General features: G+C 42.1%; 1 protein-coding gene across 1 annotated transcript in view; it reads left to right on the top strand.

The window, feature by feature from the left end:
- The window catches only part of ank2a (ankyrin 2a, neuronal), a 64,752-nt gene extending 45,998 nt beyond the window's left edge, over positions 1-18,754 (top strand). The window contains exons 45-48 of the mRNA XM_076145726.1: positions 15,418-15,501; positions 15,695-15,859; positions 15,945-16,115; positions 16,896-18,754. Of these exons, the coding sequence (XP_076001841.1) occupies positions 15,418-15,501; positions 15,695-15,859; positions 15,945-16,115; positions 16,896-16,910 (435 nt within the window). The 3' untranslated portion in view covers positions 16,911-18,754. The remainder of the gene's footprint in view (positions 1-15,417; positions 15,502-15,694; positions 15,860-15,944; positions 16,116-16,895) is intronic.
- Positions 18,755-19,697: the final 943 nt, after the last annotated feature.

Genomic DNA, 19,697 nt, shown 5'->3' with positions numbered 1-19,697 from the left:
CAGAGCAGATTCACCAAACTCGTTTGTTTCACATGCTGAGGACAATCTACCTCCCATTACTGTATGCATGTTAAGACCTCTGGACACTCCAAAGGCCCTTTCATATGCAGATGTTGTGAGAAGCACTTCCCATTCAAAAGCAAAAGATCCTTCTTATGATGGCAGATTAGATGAATTCAGACTTATATCCCACGTGTCAGTGTCATCATCTGATGGTGACAAGCAGACCTTTATTGACAACTGGATGGCTGAGTGGAGACCGCTGTCACCTGAATCAGTGGCATCTCTAAATGAATGTAGGCCCCTCTCCCCTGACTCACCTGTTCCTCAGTTCAGATGTCAGGACAACACTTACAATGTGGACTTGTCAAGGTACAGGGCATTTTCACCAGAATCAGCCATTTCAGACTGGGACTATACTGCGTTGTGTCTTGAAAACCTGTTTGAGGAGACCAGACCAGATTCTCCAGAGTCTGTTTTATCAAGCGCTGATCTTGAAAGGCTTTTCAGTAACCGGCCCTTGTCCCCAGAATCTGTATCTTCTGATTTTGACTTTTCACTCCTTGGGGACTGGTTGGAAGATTTTCGCCCTTGCTCACCAGAATCTGTTGCATCAGTGGAGCTGTCTGTATGTCCTCATGTGACATTTGACCAAATGAACAATCAACATTGTAACTATTATTTACAGTACTCAGAAAGTAGACCACTATCACGTCTGTCAATGCTGTCAGATGTTGAATACTATGAATTTTGTCTTGAGGAGTTGTTTGATGAAAACAGAGCAGATTCACCAGACTCATTTGTTTCACATGCTGAGGATAATCAACCTCCTATTACTGTATGCATGTTAAGACCTCTGGACACTCCAAAGGCCCTTTCATATGCAGATGTTGTGAGAGGCACTTCCCGTGCAAAAGCAAAAGATCCATCATATGATGGCCAGTTAGTTGAATTTAGACCTGGAACCCCTGTATCAATGTCATCATCTGACAGCTACATGCAGACCTTTGTTGACGATTGGATTGCTGAGTGGAGACCGCTTTCACCTGAATCAGTGGCATCTCTAAATGAATGTAGGCCCCTCTCCCCTGACTCACCTGTTCCTCAGTTCAGATGTCAGGAAGCCAATAACGATGTGGACTTGTCAAGATACAGGGCATTTTCACCAGAATCAGCCGTTTCAGACTGGGACTATACTGCTTTGTGTCTTGAAAACCTGTTTGAGGAGACCAGACCAGATTCTCCAGAGTCTGTTTTATCAAGCACTGGTCTTGAAAGGCACTTCAGTAACCGGTCCTTGTCCCCAGAATCTGTATCTTCTGATTTTAACTTTTCACTCCTTGGGGACTGGTTGGCAGATTTTCGCCCATACTCACCAGAATCTGTTGCATCAGTGGAGCTGTCTGTTTGTCCTCATGTGACATTTGACCAAATGAATAAGCAACATTGTAACTATTATTTACAGTACTCAGAAAGTAGGCCACTATCACGTTTGTCAATGCTGTCAGATGTTGAATACTGTGAATTTTGTCTTGAGGAGTTGTTTGATGAAAACAGAGCAGATTCACCAGACTCGTTTGTTTCACATGCTGAGGATAATCAACCTCCCATTACTGAATGCATGTTAAGACCTCTGGACACTCCAAAGGCCCTTTCATATGCAGATGTTGTGAGAGGCACTTCCCGTGCAAAAGCAAAAGATCCATCATATGATGGCCAGTTAGTTGAATTTAGACCTGGAACCCCTGTATCAGTATCATCATCAGATGGTGACAAGCAGTCCTTTATTGACGACTGGATGGCTGAGTGGAGACCGCTGTCACCTGAATCAGTGGCATCTCTAAATGAATGTAGGCCCCTCTCCCCTGACTCACCTGTTCCTCAGTTCAGATGTCAGGAAACCAGTTACGATGTGGACTTGTCAAGGTACAGGGCATTTTCACCAGAATCAGCCATTTCAGACTGGGACTATACTGCTTTGTGTCTTGAAAACCTGTTTGAGGAGACCAGACCAGATTCTCCAGAGTGTGTTTTATCAAGCGCTGATCTTGAAAGGCTTTTCAGTAACCGGTCCTTGTCCCCAGAATCTGTATCTTCTGATTTTGACTTTTCACTCCTTGGGGACTGGTTGGAAGATTTTCGCCCGTCCTCACCAGAATCTGTTGCATCAGTGGAGCTGCAGTCTGTATCTCCTCATGTGACATTTGACCAAATGAACAATCAACATTGCAACTATTATTTACAGTACTCAGAAAGTAGGCCAGCATCACGTCTGTCAATGCTGTCAGATGTTGAATACTGTGATTTTTGTCCTGAGGAGTTGTTTGATGAAAACAGAGCAGATTCACCAGACTCGTTTGATTCACATGCTGAGGATAATCAAAGTCCTGTTACTGGATTCATGTTAAGACCTCTGGACACCCTGAATCCACTTACATTTGCAGATGTTGAGAGCAGCCCTGGCCATGAAAAACAAGCTTACCCATCATATGATGGCCACTTAGTTGAATTTAAACCCGTATGGCCTGTGTCAGTGTCATCATCTGACTGGTACACACAGTCATTTGTTTGTGATTGGATGGCTGATTGGAGACCGCTGTCACCTGAATCAGTGGCATCTCTAAATGAATGTAGGCCCCTCTCCCGTGACTCACCTGTTCCTCAGTTCAGATGTCAGGACAACACTTACAATGTGGACTTGTCAAGGTACAGGGCATTTTCACCAGAATCAGCCATTTCAGACTGGGACTATACTGCGTTGTGTCTTGAAAACCTGTTTGAGGAGACCAGACCAGATTCTCCAGAGTCTGTTTTATCAAGCGCTGATCTTGAAAGGCTTTTCAGTAACCGGCCCTTGTCCCCAGAATCTGTATCTTCTGATTTTGACTTTTCACTCCTTGGGGACTGGTTGGAAGATTTTCGCCCTTGCTCACCAGAATCTGTTGCATCAGTGGAGCTGTCTGTATGTCCTCATGTGACATTTGACCAAATGAACAATCAACATTGTAACTATTATTTACAGTACTCAGAAAGTAGACCACTATCACGTCTGTCAATGCTGTCAGATGTTGAATACTATGAATTTTGTCTTGAGGAGTTGTTTGATGAAAACAGAGCAGATTCACCAGACTCATTTGTTTCACATGCTGAGGATAATCAACCTCCTATTACTGTATGCATGTTAAGACCTCTGGACACTCCAAAGGCCCTTTCATATGCAGATGTTGTGAGAGGCACTTCCCGTGCAAAAGCAAAAGATCCATCATATGATGGCCAGTTAGTTGAATTTAGACCTGGAACCCCTGTATCAATGTCATCATCTGACAGCTACATGCAGACCTTTGTTGACGATTGGATTGCTGAGTGGAGACCGCTTTCACCTGAATCAGTGGCATCTCTAAATGAATGTAGGCCCCTCTCCCCTGACTCACCTGTTCCTCAGTTCAGATGTCAGGAAACCAATAACGATGTGGACTTGTCAAGATACAGGGCATTTTCACCAGAATCAGCCGTTTCAGACTGGGACTATACTGCTTTGTGTCTTGAAAACCTGTTTGAGGAGACCAGACCAGATTCTCCAGAGTCTGTTTTATCAAGCGCTGATCTTGAAAGGCTTTTCAGTAACCGGTCCTTGTCCCCAGAATCTGTATCTTCTGATTTTAACTTTTCACTTCTTGGGGACTGGTTGGCAGATGTTCGCCCATACTCACCAGAATCTGTTGCATCAGTGGAGCTGTCTGTATGTCCTCATGTGACATTTGACCAAATGAACAATCAACATTGTAATTATTATTTACAGTACTCAGAAAGTAGTCCAGCATCAGGTTTGTCAATGCTATCGGATGTTGAATACTGTGAATTTTGTCTTGAGGAGTTGTTTGATGAAAACAGAGCAGATTCACCAGACTCATTTGTTTCACCTGCTGAGGATAATCAACCTCCCATTACTGTATGCATGTTAAGACCTCTGGACACTCCAAAGGCCCTTTCATATGCAGATGTTGTGAGAGGCACTTCCCGTGCAAAACCAAAAGATCCATCATATGAATGCCAGTTAGTTGAATTTAGACCTGGAACCCCTGTATCAATGTCATCATCTGACGGCTACAGACAGTCCTTTGTTGACGATTGGATGGCTGAGTGGAGACCACTTTCACCTGAATCAGTGGTATCTCTAAATGAATGTAGGCCCCTCTCCCCTGACTCACCTGTTCCTCAGTTCAGATGTCAGGAAACCAGTTACGATGTGGACTTGTCAAGGTACAGGGCATTTTCACCAGAATCAGCCATTTCAGACTGGGACTATACTGCTTTGTGTCTTGAAAACCTGTTTGAGGAGACCAGACCAGATTCTCCAGAGTGTGTTTTATCAAGCGCTGATCTTGAAAGGCTTTTCAGTAACCGGTCCTTGTCCCCAGAATCTGTATCTTCTGATTTTGACTTTTCACTCCTTGGGGACTGGTTGGAAGATTTTCGCCCGTCCTCACCAGAATCTGTTGCATCAGTGGAGCTGCAGTCTGTATCTCCTCATGTGACATTTGACCAAATGAACAATCAACATTGCAACTATTATTTACAGTACTCAGAAAGTAGGCCAGCATCACGTCTGTCAATGCTGTCAGATGTTGAATACTGTGATTTTTGTCCTGAGGAGTTGTTTGATGGAAACAGAGCAGATTCACCAGACTCGTTTGATTCACATGCTGAGGATAATCAAAGTCCTGTTACTGTATTCATGTTAAGACCTCTGGACACCCTGAATCCACTTACATTTGCAGATGTTGAGAGCAGCCCTGGCCATGAAAAACAAGCTTACCCATCATATGATGGCCACTTAGTTGAATTTAAACCTGTATGGCCTGTGTCAGTGTCATCATCTGACTGGTACACACAGTCATTTGTTTGTGATTGGATGGCTGATTGGAGACCGCTGTCACCTGAATCAGTGGCATCTCTAAATGAATGTAGGCCCCTCACCCCTGACTCACCTGTTCCTCAGTTCAGATGTCAGGACAACACTTACGATGTGGACTTGTCAAGATACAGGGCATTTTCACCAGAATCAGCCGTTTCAGACTGGGACTATACTGCGTTGTGTCTTGAAAACCTGTTTGAGGAGACCAGACCAGATTCTCCAGAGTCTGTTTTATCAAGCGCTGATCTTGAAAGACTTTTCAGTAACCGGTCCTTGTCTACAGAATCTGTATCTTCCGATTTTAAGATTTCACTCCTTGGGGACTGGTTGGCAGATTTTCGCCCTTGCTCACCAGAATCTGTTGCATCAGTGGAACTGCAGTCTGTATATCCTCACGGGACATTTGACCAAATGAACAATCAACATTGTAACTATTATTTACAGTTCTCAGAACGTAGACCACTATCACGTCTGTCTATGCTGTCAGATGTTGAATACTGTGAATTTTGTCTTGAGGAGTTGTTTGATGAAAACAGAGCAGATTCACCAGACTCGTTTGTTTCACCTGCTGAGGATATTCTATCTCCCATTACTGTATGCATGTTTAGACCTCTGGACACTCCAAAGGCCCTTTCATATGCAGATGTTGTGAGAGGCACTTCCCATTCAAAACCAAAAGATCCATCATATGATGGCCAGTTAGATGAATTTAGACTTGCATCTCCCGTGTCAATATCATCATCAGACGGTGACAAGCAGTCCTTTATTGACGACTGGATGGCTGAGTCGAGACCGCTGTCACCTGAATCAGTGGCATCTCTAAATGAATGTAGGCCCCTCTCCCCTGACTCACCTGTTCCTCAGTTCAGATGTCAGGAAACCAGTTACGATGTGGACTTGTCAAGATACAGGGCATTTTCACCAGAATCAGCTGTTTCAGACTGGGACTATACTGCTTTGTGTCTTGAAAACCTGTTTGAGGAGACCAGACCAGATTCTCCAGAGTCTGTTTTATCAAGCGCTGATCTTGAAAGGCTTTTCAGTAACCGGTCCTTGTCCCCAGAATCTGTATCTTCTGATTTTAACTTTTCACTTCTTGGGGACTGGTTGGCAGATGTTCGCCCATACTCACCAGAATCTGTTGCATCAGTGGAGCTGTCTGTATGTCCTCATGTGACATTTGACCAAATGAACAATCAACATTGTAATTATTATTTACAGTACTCAGAAAGTAGTCCAGCATCAGGTTTGTCAATGCTATCCGATGTTGAATACTGTGAATTTTGTCTTGAGGAGTTGTTTGATGAAAACAGAGCAGATTCACCAGACTCATTTGTTTCACCTGCTGAGGATAATCAACCTCCCATTACTGTATGCATGTTAAGACCTCTGGACACTCCAAAGGCCCTTTCATATGCAGATGTTGTGAGAGGCACTTCCCGTGCAAAACCAAAAGATCCATCATATGAATGCCAGTTAGTTGAATTTAGACCTGGAACCCCTGTATCAATGTCATCATCTGACGGCTACAGACAGTCCTTTGTTGACGATTGGATGGCTGAGTGGAGACCACTTTCACCTGAATCAGTGGTATCTCTAAATGAATGTAGGCCCCTCTCCCCTGACTCACCTGTTCCTCAGTTCAGATGTCAGGAAACCAGTTACGATGTGGACTTGTCAAGGTACAGGGCATTTTCACCAGAATCAGCCATTTCAGACTGGGACTATACTGCTTTGTGTCTTGAAAACCTGTTTGAGGAGACCAGACCAGATTCTCCAGAGTCTATTTTATCAAGCGCTGATCTTGAAAGGCTTTTCAGTAACCGGTCCTTGTCCCCAGAATCTGTATCTTCTGATTTTGACTTTTCACTCCTTGGGGACTGGTTGGAAGATTTTCGCCCATACTCACCAGAATCTGTTGCATCAGTGGAGCTGCAGTCTGTATCTCCTCATGTGACATTTGACCAAATGAACAATCAACATTGTAACTATTATTTACAGTACTCAGAAAGTAGGCCACTATCACGTTTGTCAATGCTGTCAGATGTTGAGTGCTGTGATTTTTGTCTTGAGGAGTTGTTTGACGAAAACAGAGCAGATTCACCAGACTCGTTTGTTTCACATGCTGAGGACAATCTACCTCCCATTACTGTATGCATGTTAAGACCTCTGGACACTCCAAAGGCCCTTTCATATGCAGATGTTGTGAGAAGCACTTCCCATTCAAAAGCAAAAGATCCTTCTTATGATGGCAGATTAGATGAATTCAGACTTATATCCCACGTGTCAGTGTCATCATCTGATGGTGACAAGCAGACCTTTATTGACAACTGGATGGCTGAGTGGAGACCGCTGTCACCTGAATCAGTGGCATCTCTAAATGAATGTAGGCCCCTCTCCCCTGACTCACCTGTTCCTCAGTTCAGATGTCAGGACAACACTTACAATGTGGACTTGTCAAGGTACAGGGCATTTTCACCAGAATCAGCCGTTTCAGACTGGGACTATACTGCGTTGTGTCTTGAAAACCTGTTTGAGGAGACCAGACCAGATTCTCCAGAGTCTGTTTTATCAAGCGCTGATCTTGAAAGGCTTTTCAGTAACCGGCCCTTGTCCCCAGAATCTGTATCTTCTGATTTTGACTTTTCACTCCTTGGGGACTGGTTGGAAGATTTTCGCCCTTGCTCACCAGAATCTGTTGCATCAGTGGAGCTGTCTGTATGTCCTCATGTGACATTTGACCAAATGAACAATCAACATTGTAACTATTATTTACAGTACTCAGAAAGTAGGCCACTATCACGTCTGTCAATGCTGTCAGATGTTGAATACTGTGAATTTTGTCTTGAGGAGTTGTTTGATGAAAACAGAGCAGATTCACCAGACTCGTTTGTTTCACATGCTGAGGATAATCAACCTCCCATTACTGAATGCATGTTAAGACCTCTGGACACTCCAAAGGCCCTTTCATATGCAGATGTTGTGAGAGGCACTTCCCGTGCAAAAGCAAAAGATCCATCATATGATGGCCAGTTAGTTGAATTTAGACCTGGAACCCCTGTATCAGTATCATCATCAGATGGTGACAAGCAGTCCTTTATTGACGACTGGATGGCTGAGTGGAGACCGCTGTCACCTGAATCAGTGGCATCTCTAAATGAATGTAGGCCCCTCTCCCCTGACTCACCTGTTCCTCAGTTCAGATGTCAGGAAACCAGTTACGATGTGGACTTGTCAAGGTACAGGGCATTTTCACCAGAATCAGCCATTTCAGACTGGGACTATACTGCTTTGTGTCTTGAAAACCTGTTTGAGGAGACCAGACCAGATTCTCCAGAGTGTGTTTTATCAAGCGCTGATCTTGAAAGGCTTTTCAGTAACCGGTCCTTGTCCCCAGAATCTGTATCTTCTGATTTTGACTTTTCACTCCTTGGGGACTGGTTGGAAGATTTTCGCCCGTCCTCACCAGAATCTGTTGCATCAGTGGAGCTGCAGTCTGTATCTCCTCATGTGACATTTGACCAAATGAACAATCAACATTGCAACTATTATTTACAGTACTCAGAAAGTAGGCCAGCATCACGTCTGTCAATGCTGTCAGATGTTGAATACTGTGATTTTTGTCCTGAGGAGTTGTTTGATGAAAACAGAGCAGATTCACCAGACTCGTTTGATTCACATGCTGAGGATAATCAAAGTCCTGTTACTGTATTCATGTTAAGACCTCTGGACACCCTGAATCCACTTACATTTGCAGATGTTGAGAGCAGCCCTGGCCATGAAAAACAAGCTTACCCATCATATGATGGCCACTTAGTTGAATTTAAACCCGTATGGCCTGTGTCAGTGTCATCATCTGACTGGTACACACAGTCATTTGTTTGTGATTGGATGGCTGATTGGAGACCGCTGTCACCTGAATCAGTGGCATCTCTAAATGAATGTAGGCCCCTCACCCCTGACTCACCTGTTCCTCAGTTCAGATGTCAGGACAACACTTACGATGTGGACTTGTCAAGATACAGGGCATTTTCACCAGAATCAGCCGTTTCAGACTGGGACTATACTGCTTTGTGTCTTGAAAACCTATTTGAGGAGACTAGACCAGATTCTCCAGAGTCTGTTTTATCAAGCGCTGATCTTGAAAGGCTTTTCAGTAACCGGTCCTTGTCTACAGAATCTGTATCTTCAAATTTTAAGTTTTCACTTCTTGATGACTGGTTGGCAGATTTTCGCCCGTGCTCACCAGAATCTGTTGCATCAGTGGAACTGCAGTCTGTATCTCCTCACGGGACATTTGAACAAATGAACAATCAACATTGTAACTATTATTTACAGTTCTCAGAAAGTAGACCACTATCACGTCTGTCTATGCTGTCAGATGTTGAATACTGTGAATTTTGTCTTGAGGAGTTGTTTGATGAAAACAGAGCAGATTCACCTGACTCATTTGTTTCACATGCTGAGGATAATCAACCTCCCATTACTGTATGCATGTTAAGACCTCTGGACACTCCAAAGGCCCTTTCATATGCAGATGTTGTGAGAGGCACTCCCCATGCAAATCCTGACTCTTCATATGATGGCCAGTTAGTTGAATTTATACTTGTATCCCCCGTGTCAGTTTCATCATCTGACGGCTACACACAGTCGTTTATTGATGATGGGATGGCTGATTGGTGACCGCTTTCACCTGATTTCCGCCCATCCTCACCAGAATCAGTTTCAGATTTTTTGCAATCAAGTTCAGCCACCTTCCCCACTGAGTATAGACAAGCTTACCAGGCTCACCCAACCAAATTCATGGCACATGTTTATGATCCAGTTTATACAGGAAAATGTTTTTGTCGTAGCACTGGATCATTTCAATGTACCCTTCAAAAACAGTCTTGCAATACTAATTATGAAACACAACATAACTTAGGGGAGGATTCATATTCTGACAGTCAACCATCTTCTCTAGATGATTACAGTGCTCTTTCTGTTGACTTAGAAAGTCCACTGTTTGAATGTCAACCTCATGATAATCTCTGTTTGTCAGACAACAGATCATATTCACCAGACTCGCTAATCCCAGACAATGATTATTTTAATGTATATTTTGATACTTTCTTTGATGTGAACAGACCAGATTCCCCTGACTCCATCATATTTGACAGTGATTGCCACAAATCTAACAATTGTCCAGCAGAGGATGAGTACACTCAGTCATTCCTTGGCTACTGGCTGTCTGAATTAAGACCCTTTAACCCACAACATTCTGGATCCTTTGGAGAGTCAGATGAACATTTCAATCGATCATCTTCCCAAAGCTTCTCAAATGAGACAACTTTTTCCATTGAAGACAGAACAACATATGTTTCTGTCCCCAGTAAATTAATGACACACACATGTGATCAATTCTCCGAGGTAAGGTCTGTCTATAATAAAACAGATTGTTGTGAAGATTCAGTTGAAAGATTGTCTGCGGAGGTTGAGGAAGTTGATGGGCGAACATCACTTGCCATGGATGTGTCCCAGAGCCTTGGCACACCTGACTCTACAGTCAATGATTCTACAGGGACAGAGTCTCATACTGAAAATATGATACCATCAAATAGAAAAGATAAGCCCAAACCCATAGTTCCTTCACCAGATTCAGCTGATCAGTCTTTTTTTGGAATGCCTCCTCCCCAGACAGGAAAGGACCTAGACTAGAGCAGGTTAGGTCACATGCAATTAGCCAGGTTTGCATTGAGTTGAGTCACATACCATCTGTATTACAACCACATGGATTCCCCAATGCTGTCTGGTTGGAGGAGGAGTTCCATAAACAAACTCAAGGACAACAAAAATGTGCTAAACAAAGAGAACATGTGTATGGATATGAACGGACAGAGCGTAAAACACAGCCTAAGATGACACAGGTGCAAGATTTGTTTTGCAAGAACATGAAAAGCCAATCCACGAGTGCAGACAAGAGTTCCTTGGTGTCGGTAAGACAGTGCAAGCTCTTGCAGTGATGCTTTCAAATCTGATTAAGACAGCAGTGCATAGTGTGACTTTTTAGGCCCTTTAGCGCAAGCATTTACTAATGTCACCTGGAAGCTTTCGTGTTATGCTGTGGCATGTTTGCATTTGTTGAGAAATCTAATGGAAAGCACAATGATCCTGTCTTAGAGTCATGACCAAGTCTTAGAAGCCATGACCTTACAAGGAGTTTGTGTGGAGATTTAGAATGCCTGGCTTATTTGCATCAAATGAGATACAAGTGCCTTGTCATACATTTTCAATTTGTAATTGCAATGTAGCTGTATGGGCTACCACCGCTGCTTTAAAGTGCAGCTTCACATTTCAATTGCTTTTCAGGGATGCTTTTGAGATCTTTGCTTAACAGATGACAGGGATGCCACTTTAGTTTTTAGTTTTTTACGCCAGATAAATTAATAAACCCACTTGTGTACTTGCCACAGACAGACGTTACTATACTGTCTGTTATGCAGCAGGTTTGCTCTGCTAGTTGGATGCCAAACACTCTCACAAAAGCTTACATATACTGCTGCATTGGTGTGCAAAATGTTAGTGTGACTTTATATGCCACAGTAAGAGCATACTGAAGCTCTGCCTCCTCATATCTGCTGTACTATTAATGCTTATGTAGCTTAGTGAGTTTCTTTTATCATGATACTGGCCATATTCCAAGCCACTGGGTATCAAAGAAAGTATACAACTGTAATGTGTAATTGTGTATTTCAATTAATTATTTCAACAAAGAAAAACAACTTAGCCAAAGGAGTGCCACTAAACTCTCATGGGAGCTTTGTCTTCATGGAAAAATTGCACACCTGTACAATGTAATGCAGCTCAGTAATCCCTGCAAGAACTTAAACTTAAAAAGTGTGTAAGTGGTGTTGATTTATTTTCTCTTGCCATTTTAAGCTTGGAGTTTACTGTGTTGTTGTGTTGGATTAGAAGACATTTCTGGTACTATGTTTTACAAAACTCATCCTTTGGCATTTTGTATCACATTTAAGGGCTGTGAGCTGTTTTCATTACAACTCACAGAGACACTCTGCTGGTGTCTTCAAAGCTACAGAAGCATTTGACTTCTGAGATGTCGGGAGCTTCTGACTGTGGCAAATACTGTATGTGTGATGGGTTTATTATTGTTTTCTTTGGCCGTGCAGTGTGGTCATGGAATCATACGAAGTTGGTGAATGTAAATAGAGTGATGTCCACCTTTATACTACGATTCTGATTTTGAATCAAGTTCATTTGTGCCCTTCATTTCTTCTTATAACCATATATACTATATATTATATATACTAAGAGGCGTACTGAATGTGATTTCTTCAATGTGTACTTAAAACATCTGAATCATTTTAATGTTTTTTAGACAGCCAATAAGATTTAAAAAATCATTTCAGTAACATAAGAATGATTTTACTAAGATATGACAGACTGACAGTTCAAGGGGCCAAGTGAATTTCCTCATGTGTACACTGCTCTCATTTACATATACTTGCTCTTCAAAAAATGCATGCTTACATTTTGTTCTCACTAAAAGAAATCATGTTTCTTTTAGTATATAATATTTTATTTTTCCAATCAATTGTATCATTTTTTCCAGGTGCCCACCTCATCCGAGAGAACTCTTTCAGAATCTTCACCACACAAAAATGATGAGTTAGAGCAGAGTCAGCTTTCCTCTGACACTCAATCTGTAGAATTTGCAAATACAGCTACGTTTGACTCATGTACAGCACAGGCTGAGAACACGTCAATTATTCAAAGCAGTTCACCACAGGAGAACGATGGAAACCTGTCAAGCCCTAAAGAAAACACAGAATCAACTTCAACTGAATCCAGCCCATTGGTCCCAGACTTGCTCTTTCAATCAGAAGACAGAACAGATGATCAAACAGTTGTGTCACCAAGGTCTTCTCCGACACCACCAGGGTCTGGGTCCCCTCAACTTGACAAGCTGCTGTCAGACTTGGAGGAGATGAAATTTCAGTATAAGCCAGAGACACTTGATCTTCCTCTGTCAGAATCCAGTGAGGAAAACTCTGAAGTTTATCAACCTTACGAGTTTGAAGGCCTTTCACCTGAAGATGAATCGCCTGAAGAGGAAAGACATACCTTAAGAGTCACTTGGTCAGATGATGATCAGCTTGCAGAAGATCCTACTCAAACCACCTCAACAGTTGCGTTACCTGAGGCTTCTGTTCAGACTGATACTGAATTAGTCAGAATCACTCCTGATCTAATTAGAACCTGTGAGACAAGCATACCATCAAACCTTGTCAGTGCCAAAGATATTTGTGCTTCTACTGAGTCTGTCGAAGTTCCAGAAACCCCCCAAATGTCCTGTCAGGAGCTATCATCAGACTCAAGTTTTCCTTCATTGATATTCCAGGACGGCAACAATGATGAACAAGCTTCTGAGCCATTTTCTTCAGTGTCATCTCCCAATTTCTCTGCAGTGAGTCAGTCTCACCTACCTGAGGAAAATGTGGCTGATCTTTGTGATAAATATTCAACAACTGATACTGTTCGAAGTGAATTACCTAAAGTGACGGAATCATCTGATGATTTAGCGGCAGGTCCAGAAGAAACGCCAACACAAAATATCCAAGATCAATTTCCACATTTATGGGAGACGTCTTCGGTTGAAGCCAATCAGACAGATGATGTTACTTCTCAGTCTCTTTCTGATGTGACTCCACACACACCTGACACTGTGATATCTGCAGAACATTTTGATTTTGAGGAACTGGGTCCTTACTCCTGCCAAAAGACTGCAGGCATTTCTTCTGAAGATGTTAGACCAAGTTTCAGTAGACAGCATTCAGAGGACATCCTCCCAGTAGACTTTGAGTCTTCTTCCCTCCAGTCCATTTCAGCTGAAGCTAGAGCCTCCTCAAGCTCTGATGAGTATGGCATCCCACCTGGTTATGAAGAGGTTTCTCCCACCAAGGCCATCTATAACCCCCAACCTCCAAGTTATATAGATGTCGTCCACTCTGGTGTACCTAGCCCAATTTTTGAAGAATCTGACCAAGAGCCTTTTTTTGACTGCAAACAAGCTGCATCTGATTTCTCAGAGACTGAACTTGATGAACCTAAGATGGGGTCAAGTGGACATCAAACGCATCATCCTTACACCCTTTCTGGAGAAAAAGGAAAAATTAATGAAAGAGTCCTGTTATCCTCTGGTAGTGAGGACTATGATGATGTACCCTGTGCCTATGAGCCTCTTTATAGCGCACACAAGGAGAGCAAAAAATATATACAATATGCAGAAGGATCTGATGAAGATGTCATCTTCTGTGAAGCTCCAGAACACCCTTCTGCCTGTGAAGTGGGTGCATATGATGGTTATGATGAATATCTGTCAAGGGTAAGATGAGATTCGCTAAATCAAACCAACCTGCAAGCCTTTCCCAGAGCTGTGCTTAACCAAATCCCGTGTCTGCTTCAAAGAGGAATGACTTGCTTAGTAACCCTGCGGCCACAGGATGGGATCTGAAAATCCTTTAAACCCTGATTTGATTTTGATTTTAGAATAAACCACAGCTAACTAGAAGCATGCAGCTATTGTACCTAATGAGGGTTGATTTTCCCTTGTAGCAATAACGTGATTTAACACATCATCATTTAACACCAGTAAATCTTTTGATACATCCAAGCATGGTGTGCTTTCTTAACCATTTTTCAGACTGCTGTGTTGTGCTTTCTGGTGTCAAATAAAATAACAAAATACTAAAACATCAAGTGGAAGCGCACCACAGCACCCTGATAATTGCTTGCTTTGGTGAAGACATTTAATTTCAATGCCATGTTTCCATAAATCTCAACAAATCTCTGTTGCCTGATCAGGAGATCGCCACAGAACTCGGAGCAATATCAGAAAGTTCAGATGAGGAATTTTTGACCACCAGAATAGTGCGAAGGAGAATTGTCATTCAGGTATCAATGTCAGCATGGAGGGTGTGACGTCTGGAGTGTAACTAATCCACTAAGGAGTTCAGTGTGACGTTTAAAACGTTTCCTTAACTCTCATCATGATGGGTGAAATGTGTTTGAGGATTTATTTTGTTTGAAAGAAACCTGCCCCTTCTGTTTGGCTGAGATTGCTGAACCTCATGGAGGTGTTTCGTGCTGTGTGTGTTTCTTTGTTGATTTAACTTCTCCCAGAGAATGCAAGTTAATTTCTTTGTATCCAGATAACCCCTGTGTCCCACTGAATTGTTACCTAAAATTAAGTTTTGCTCTCTCACCACTGTTTAGCCTGTCAGATAAAGACATAATTAAGATTTTAGGTGTTTCTCAACTTTTCATTGTAATGACACATGGAAGAACCATCATCTGTGCCACATTTTCCAGTAAATCTTAATTTTGGATTTATCTGAATGGGGTAAATTTGGAATTTAAGCAATTGTATTGAGTTTTCTGTGTTTTCGGCATCATATTGGGCCAATTCAGCATTACTCATTAGGTTTGTCTTCTGTCCCTCATAGGCTGATGAAATACCCGACCTCCCCACTCCATCAGTTACGGAAGTGAAGTACACAGATGAAAAGGGACACACTGTAGTCAAAACGGTAAAATATGATAAAAGTGTGATACAGTAAACAACACTCAAACTTTGATGCAGCAATCTAAAACTGTGTTTGATTCTACTCTATGCAACAACATGTACAGTAGATGTTTATCTATGTTAGTGCAACAGGTTACTGTTTAATTTTCTGAAATGGGTCTGCCTCCAATGCGCTTTGACCACTTTACCTTCCTTAGGTTACCCGTAAGATCATTCGCAAGTGTGTGTCTGCGGATGGTGTGGAGCAAGAGGAGGTCTTCTCAGAGGGAACTCCCCAGGGATCCGTCAGTGTGGCAGAGGGAGAGGCTTACTCTAAGGTGGTGAAGCGGACTGTTGTAAAGAGTGAGGGAGACCAAACAGAGGTGTGTATTAAGTCTCTACATTACTTGCATATAGTTCAAATCAAATGACAGAAACTCAAACTAATAAATTATTTTAATAATCCAGGTAACATTGGCTGAATGTGAAGCGTTCTCAGCATCAGGCCAGAGATCTGACGATCGTGAAGTCAGTCGGATAGAAAAGACGACAGTGGTAGAGGGTGAAAGGACGGTGACACACCATGGCGACCAGTCATTGGCCTCTGACCTTCCCTCTGCCCAAGATGACTTCAAACAGGTTTGTTCATCATCTGGTGATTTTCGCCATATTGCCAAACCCTAGGTTGTGTACTTCATACATGCTTACCTCGATATAGAATGAACCAGAAAGAACTACAATAAATCCTGATATGTCCAATTCTTATACGTAATTGAAATGATTTGTTTCGGAGTAAACAAATACCTCTTTACTGTGCCTGCTGTACTGCTGTGCTTATATCCATGCCTAATAGAGCAGCTTCCAATCATGGATATGGATACTTATCGTTATATTTGTACCTTTAAGTCATTCTACCTTAAGTGATGAACTTTTCCTCTCCTTTTCATGGAACCAGGCACTAGGCTATATAAGTGGTTTTAGGAGAGCAGAGCTCCCTCATGTGGTAGAGAGAGAGACTGTCAGAGAAGATGGCGCTGTGGTCAGGAGGTTTGTGTTTGATTTTGTGTGGTGTGTGTTTGTGTTTGAGAGTTGTTATATTTTGAGTGTGCATTTTCAAGAACTGACAACAATCGAAATGAAAGGGTTAAAATCGTGCTGTCCTAATCTAATTAAATGAATCTACCGTTTGTTAACTATTGGATCATCTGCTGCCAATAACAGTGAATTTATTAATAACTAATGAGCTTGAGAGGACTTGCATGGCACAAAGAGATCTGAATTTGCATTTCTCCCATCTAACAAAGGCTGCTGATTTGCTTTTTAATGCTCATGGCGGTGTGAATAAAATAATTAATTCATGCATGAGTGTTAATTATTGCTGACCTCAGTCTCTACTTCTGTCTCTCTCCTGTCCTGTAGGGCCCACATGCGTGAAGGTCGCACCCTCAGACGAACAGTGGTGAAGGAAGCTGGGCAGCGCAAACAGGTCCTTCAAGAGGAAGTGGAAAACCCCCAAAAAGGGTCACAACCAAATGATCTCCAGCAGCATCTCCACCAGCTCTTTCACCACTTCTATGATGAGGGCAACGACGAAGAAGAAGAAGAAACAACGGAGGAAGACGAGTAGAAGAATGTGCAACACTCTCCCCTACTCACAGGCTCTGCCCCCTCCACCCAGTCCTATGCATTAGCCACATGCTATCCCGTGTGCGTCATGGCACCTCGTGTCTACCACAGTCTTCCCATTTAAAGTCCTGGAAGATGATGATGATTTTTTTCTTCACAATTAGGAGTTTTCTTCCCCACCTGAGTATTCATGATCTTCTGTGTTTGCCTTTTTGTGACCAAAGAAAGCCGTCTGTTGATTTCTTCGTATGTATTACTTTCCATGTCAAAATTGTGTTTGCTGTTTTGTTTTTTTTGTCCTGGCGCTGTGGTAGAACAAAGAAGAAAAAATCATAAGAAAAACAGGATAAGATTCATGATAAATCACAAATCTCTTGTCGGATCGTAACACTTAGGTGCTCGGACTGAAGGACGATGTTTCATACTGCACTGCCTCTCACTACCACACTTCATAGAGATTTCTAACTGTTTGGCTCACTGTTCTTGCCTCGCCGGCGTTATGATTCAGCTGGTCAAGATGTCACAGAGGGATGACCGGACTGCATCGACACTGGACTCATAACTGCTGCTGCTGCTGCTGCTGCTGCTGTGTTTCGTGTAGGCTAATGTATGTAATCTGTCTTTGGGAAGTATATATATATAATCTGTGCATTTCTAGAAATGACTGACATCTGTAGCCTAGAAATTAATAACCACTCATGTGAAGTAGAGCAGGCATGACTAATCAACATCTGTCGTTATGATCCAAGCTTAAGTGCTTTGTAGTTCTTCTATTGATTGTATGTGTACGTCCTTAACATTACATTCTGTCTCATACTCTGTGGGGTTTTTTTTTTTTTTTTGGCTTTTTCAGTTTTCTCTTTGAAGCATTTCTTTTATTGTATGGATTGTGAGTGAGGTCGTTGGTATGTTTGCTGTTTTTTTGCATGTACGTGTTGGGACTGAGCTAAACGTTGCACTGACAGGTGTTCCCTCGAGGGTATTGCCTGTAGTATTTTAGCTCATTTACAGTCTGTAGTTTGAGATTTTGGGGTTGGGTTTAGTGTAAAATAGAGCAGGGGACTCATTTTATTCTTATTTGTTTATATGGCAAAGGGAGGCTAGATATAATGAAAGGAGACTGTAATCCAAGGCTATTAATTTACCTTTTGGTACTGGCGGTTGTGTGGTTTGTGTGTGAGTGAATGAGCTGTGTATAAGTGTGTGTGCCGGTTTCTGTTGCAACAAAGGAAACTTTAATTTTACACACATTGCACTCCTTAATGTCAGGAGGGAACATGTCCGTATACACAGGATATGATACACATTGTATCCTGTGTACAGGGGCAGATGACAGAGCTGGTGATGCACCAGAGCAGGCTGAAGGCATTAATATACTCACAGCTCTAAGTATAGCTACTCTTTGTATCTATAACATGTAATGTATTTATTTCACCATCACTGTTTACTTTGTGATTTAGAAAATTGTCAAATGCAAACTAGTGGAGGTTCACTGTGACAGGTAGGCTTTGATCAGCATCCCTTTTCTGTGATGACGACAGTTATATACATATACAATACATATATAAATATCTATAAAGGCATGTATTACTGTATCAAACGTCAAAAAGATAAAAACAAATGGCTGCAGTGTGTCAATGGCAGATAGAGAATAAAGTCTACAAATATATAACTGCTGTTCTTGTGCTGTAACTTTAATTTGTATTTATTATTTTCCACTGAATCTCTCTCTAACACAACATACGTACAACATTCAACCTATACATTTGTTTGGTCATCAGGGTTTGCTGAAGATTCATTCAGCATCCTTCACCATATTAACAAACCGAAGAGGGAAAAACATGCAAGGCCTCCCATAAACCAAAACATAATTCCTCCCTACATGGTCACCTAGTTTTTATTTTAATCTTATCAAGTTCAAGAAATAACTTGGACACGAGGATCCATTGGCATGGGTTTGAAAAATGTGTGTGTCAAATTTTTACGAAAAAAGGTAAGGTGGGATGCTTATCAGATTTGACATTTTTGGACAGGCCATATCTTGGCCTAGGAAACACACAAAAAGCCAATAATTCATACACAACATCCCCGTGGCACTAGGATTCTTTGGTGCAATTTGGTGCAATTGGAGCAATTTTGACCAAATTCCGGGCCATTCCTTTAAATGCCCATATCTTGGACAAGGAAGAAGCTAGAGAGCTCAAATTCCACACACAGTCTATGGGGGTCACGAGGATCCATTGGCATGCGTTTGAAGAAAATTTTAATTTTGGGGAAATTTTGAAAAGAACATCCCTGTGGCACCAGGATTCTTTGGTGCAAGTTTGGGGCAATTTTGACAATTTCAACCAAATTCCAATTCCTTTAAAAGCCCATATCTTGGACAAGGAAGAAGCTAGAGAGCTCAAAACTCGACACACATCCTCTGGGGGGCATGAGGGTCCACTGGCATGAGTTTGAAGAAAATTTCAATTTTTGTCAAATTTTCAGAAAAGGTAAGGGGGGACCCTTATCAAATTTGATGTTTTTTGGATGGGCCATATCTTGGCCTAGGAAACACACAAAACCCCGAAATTCAAACACAACATCCCCGTG

This window comes from Genypterus blacodes, unplaced genomic scaffold (assembly GCF_046128005.1).
Source record: "Genypterus blacodes isolate CSIRO-AG114 ecotype Tasmania unplaced genomic scaffold, CSIRO-AGI_Gbla_v1 ptg000030l_1, whole genome shotgun sequence".
In the NCBI taxonomy this organism is placed as follows: domain Eukaryota; kingdom Metazoa; phylum Chordata; class Actinopteri; order Ophidiiformes; family Ophidiidae; genus Genypterus; species Genypterus blacodes.
Note: the sequence above shows the minus strand (reverse complement) of the source record. Positions and strands in the feature narration are given on the sequence as shown.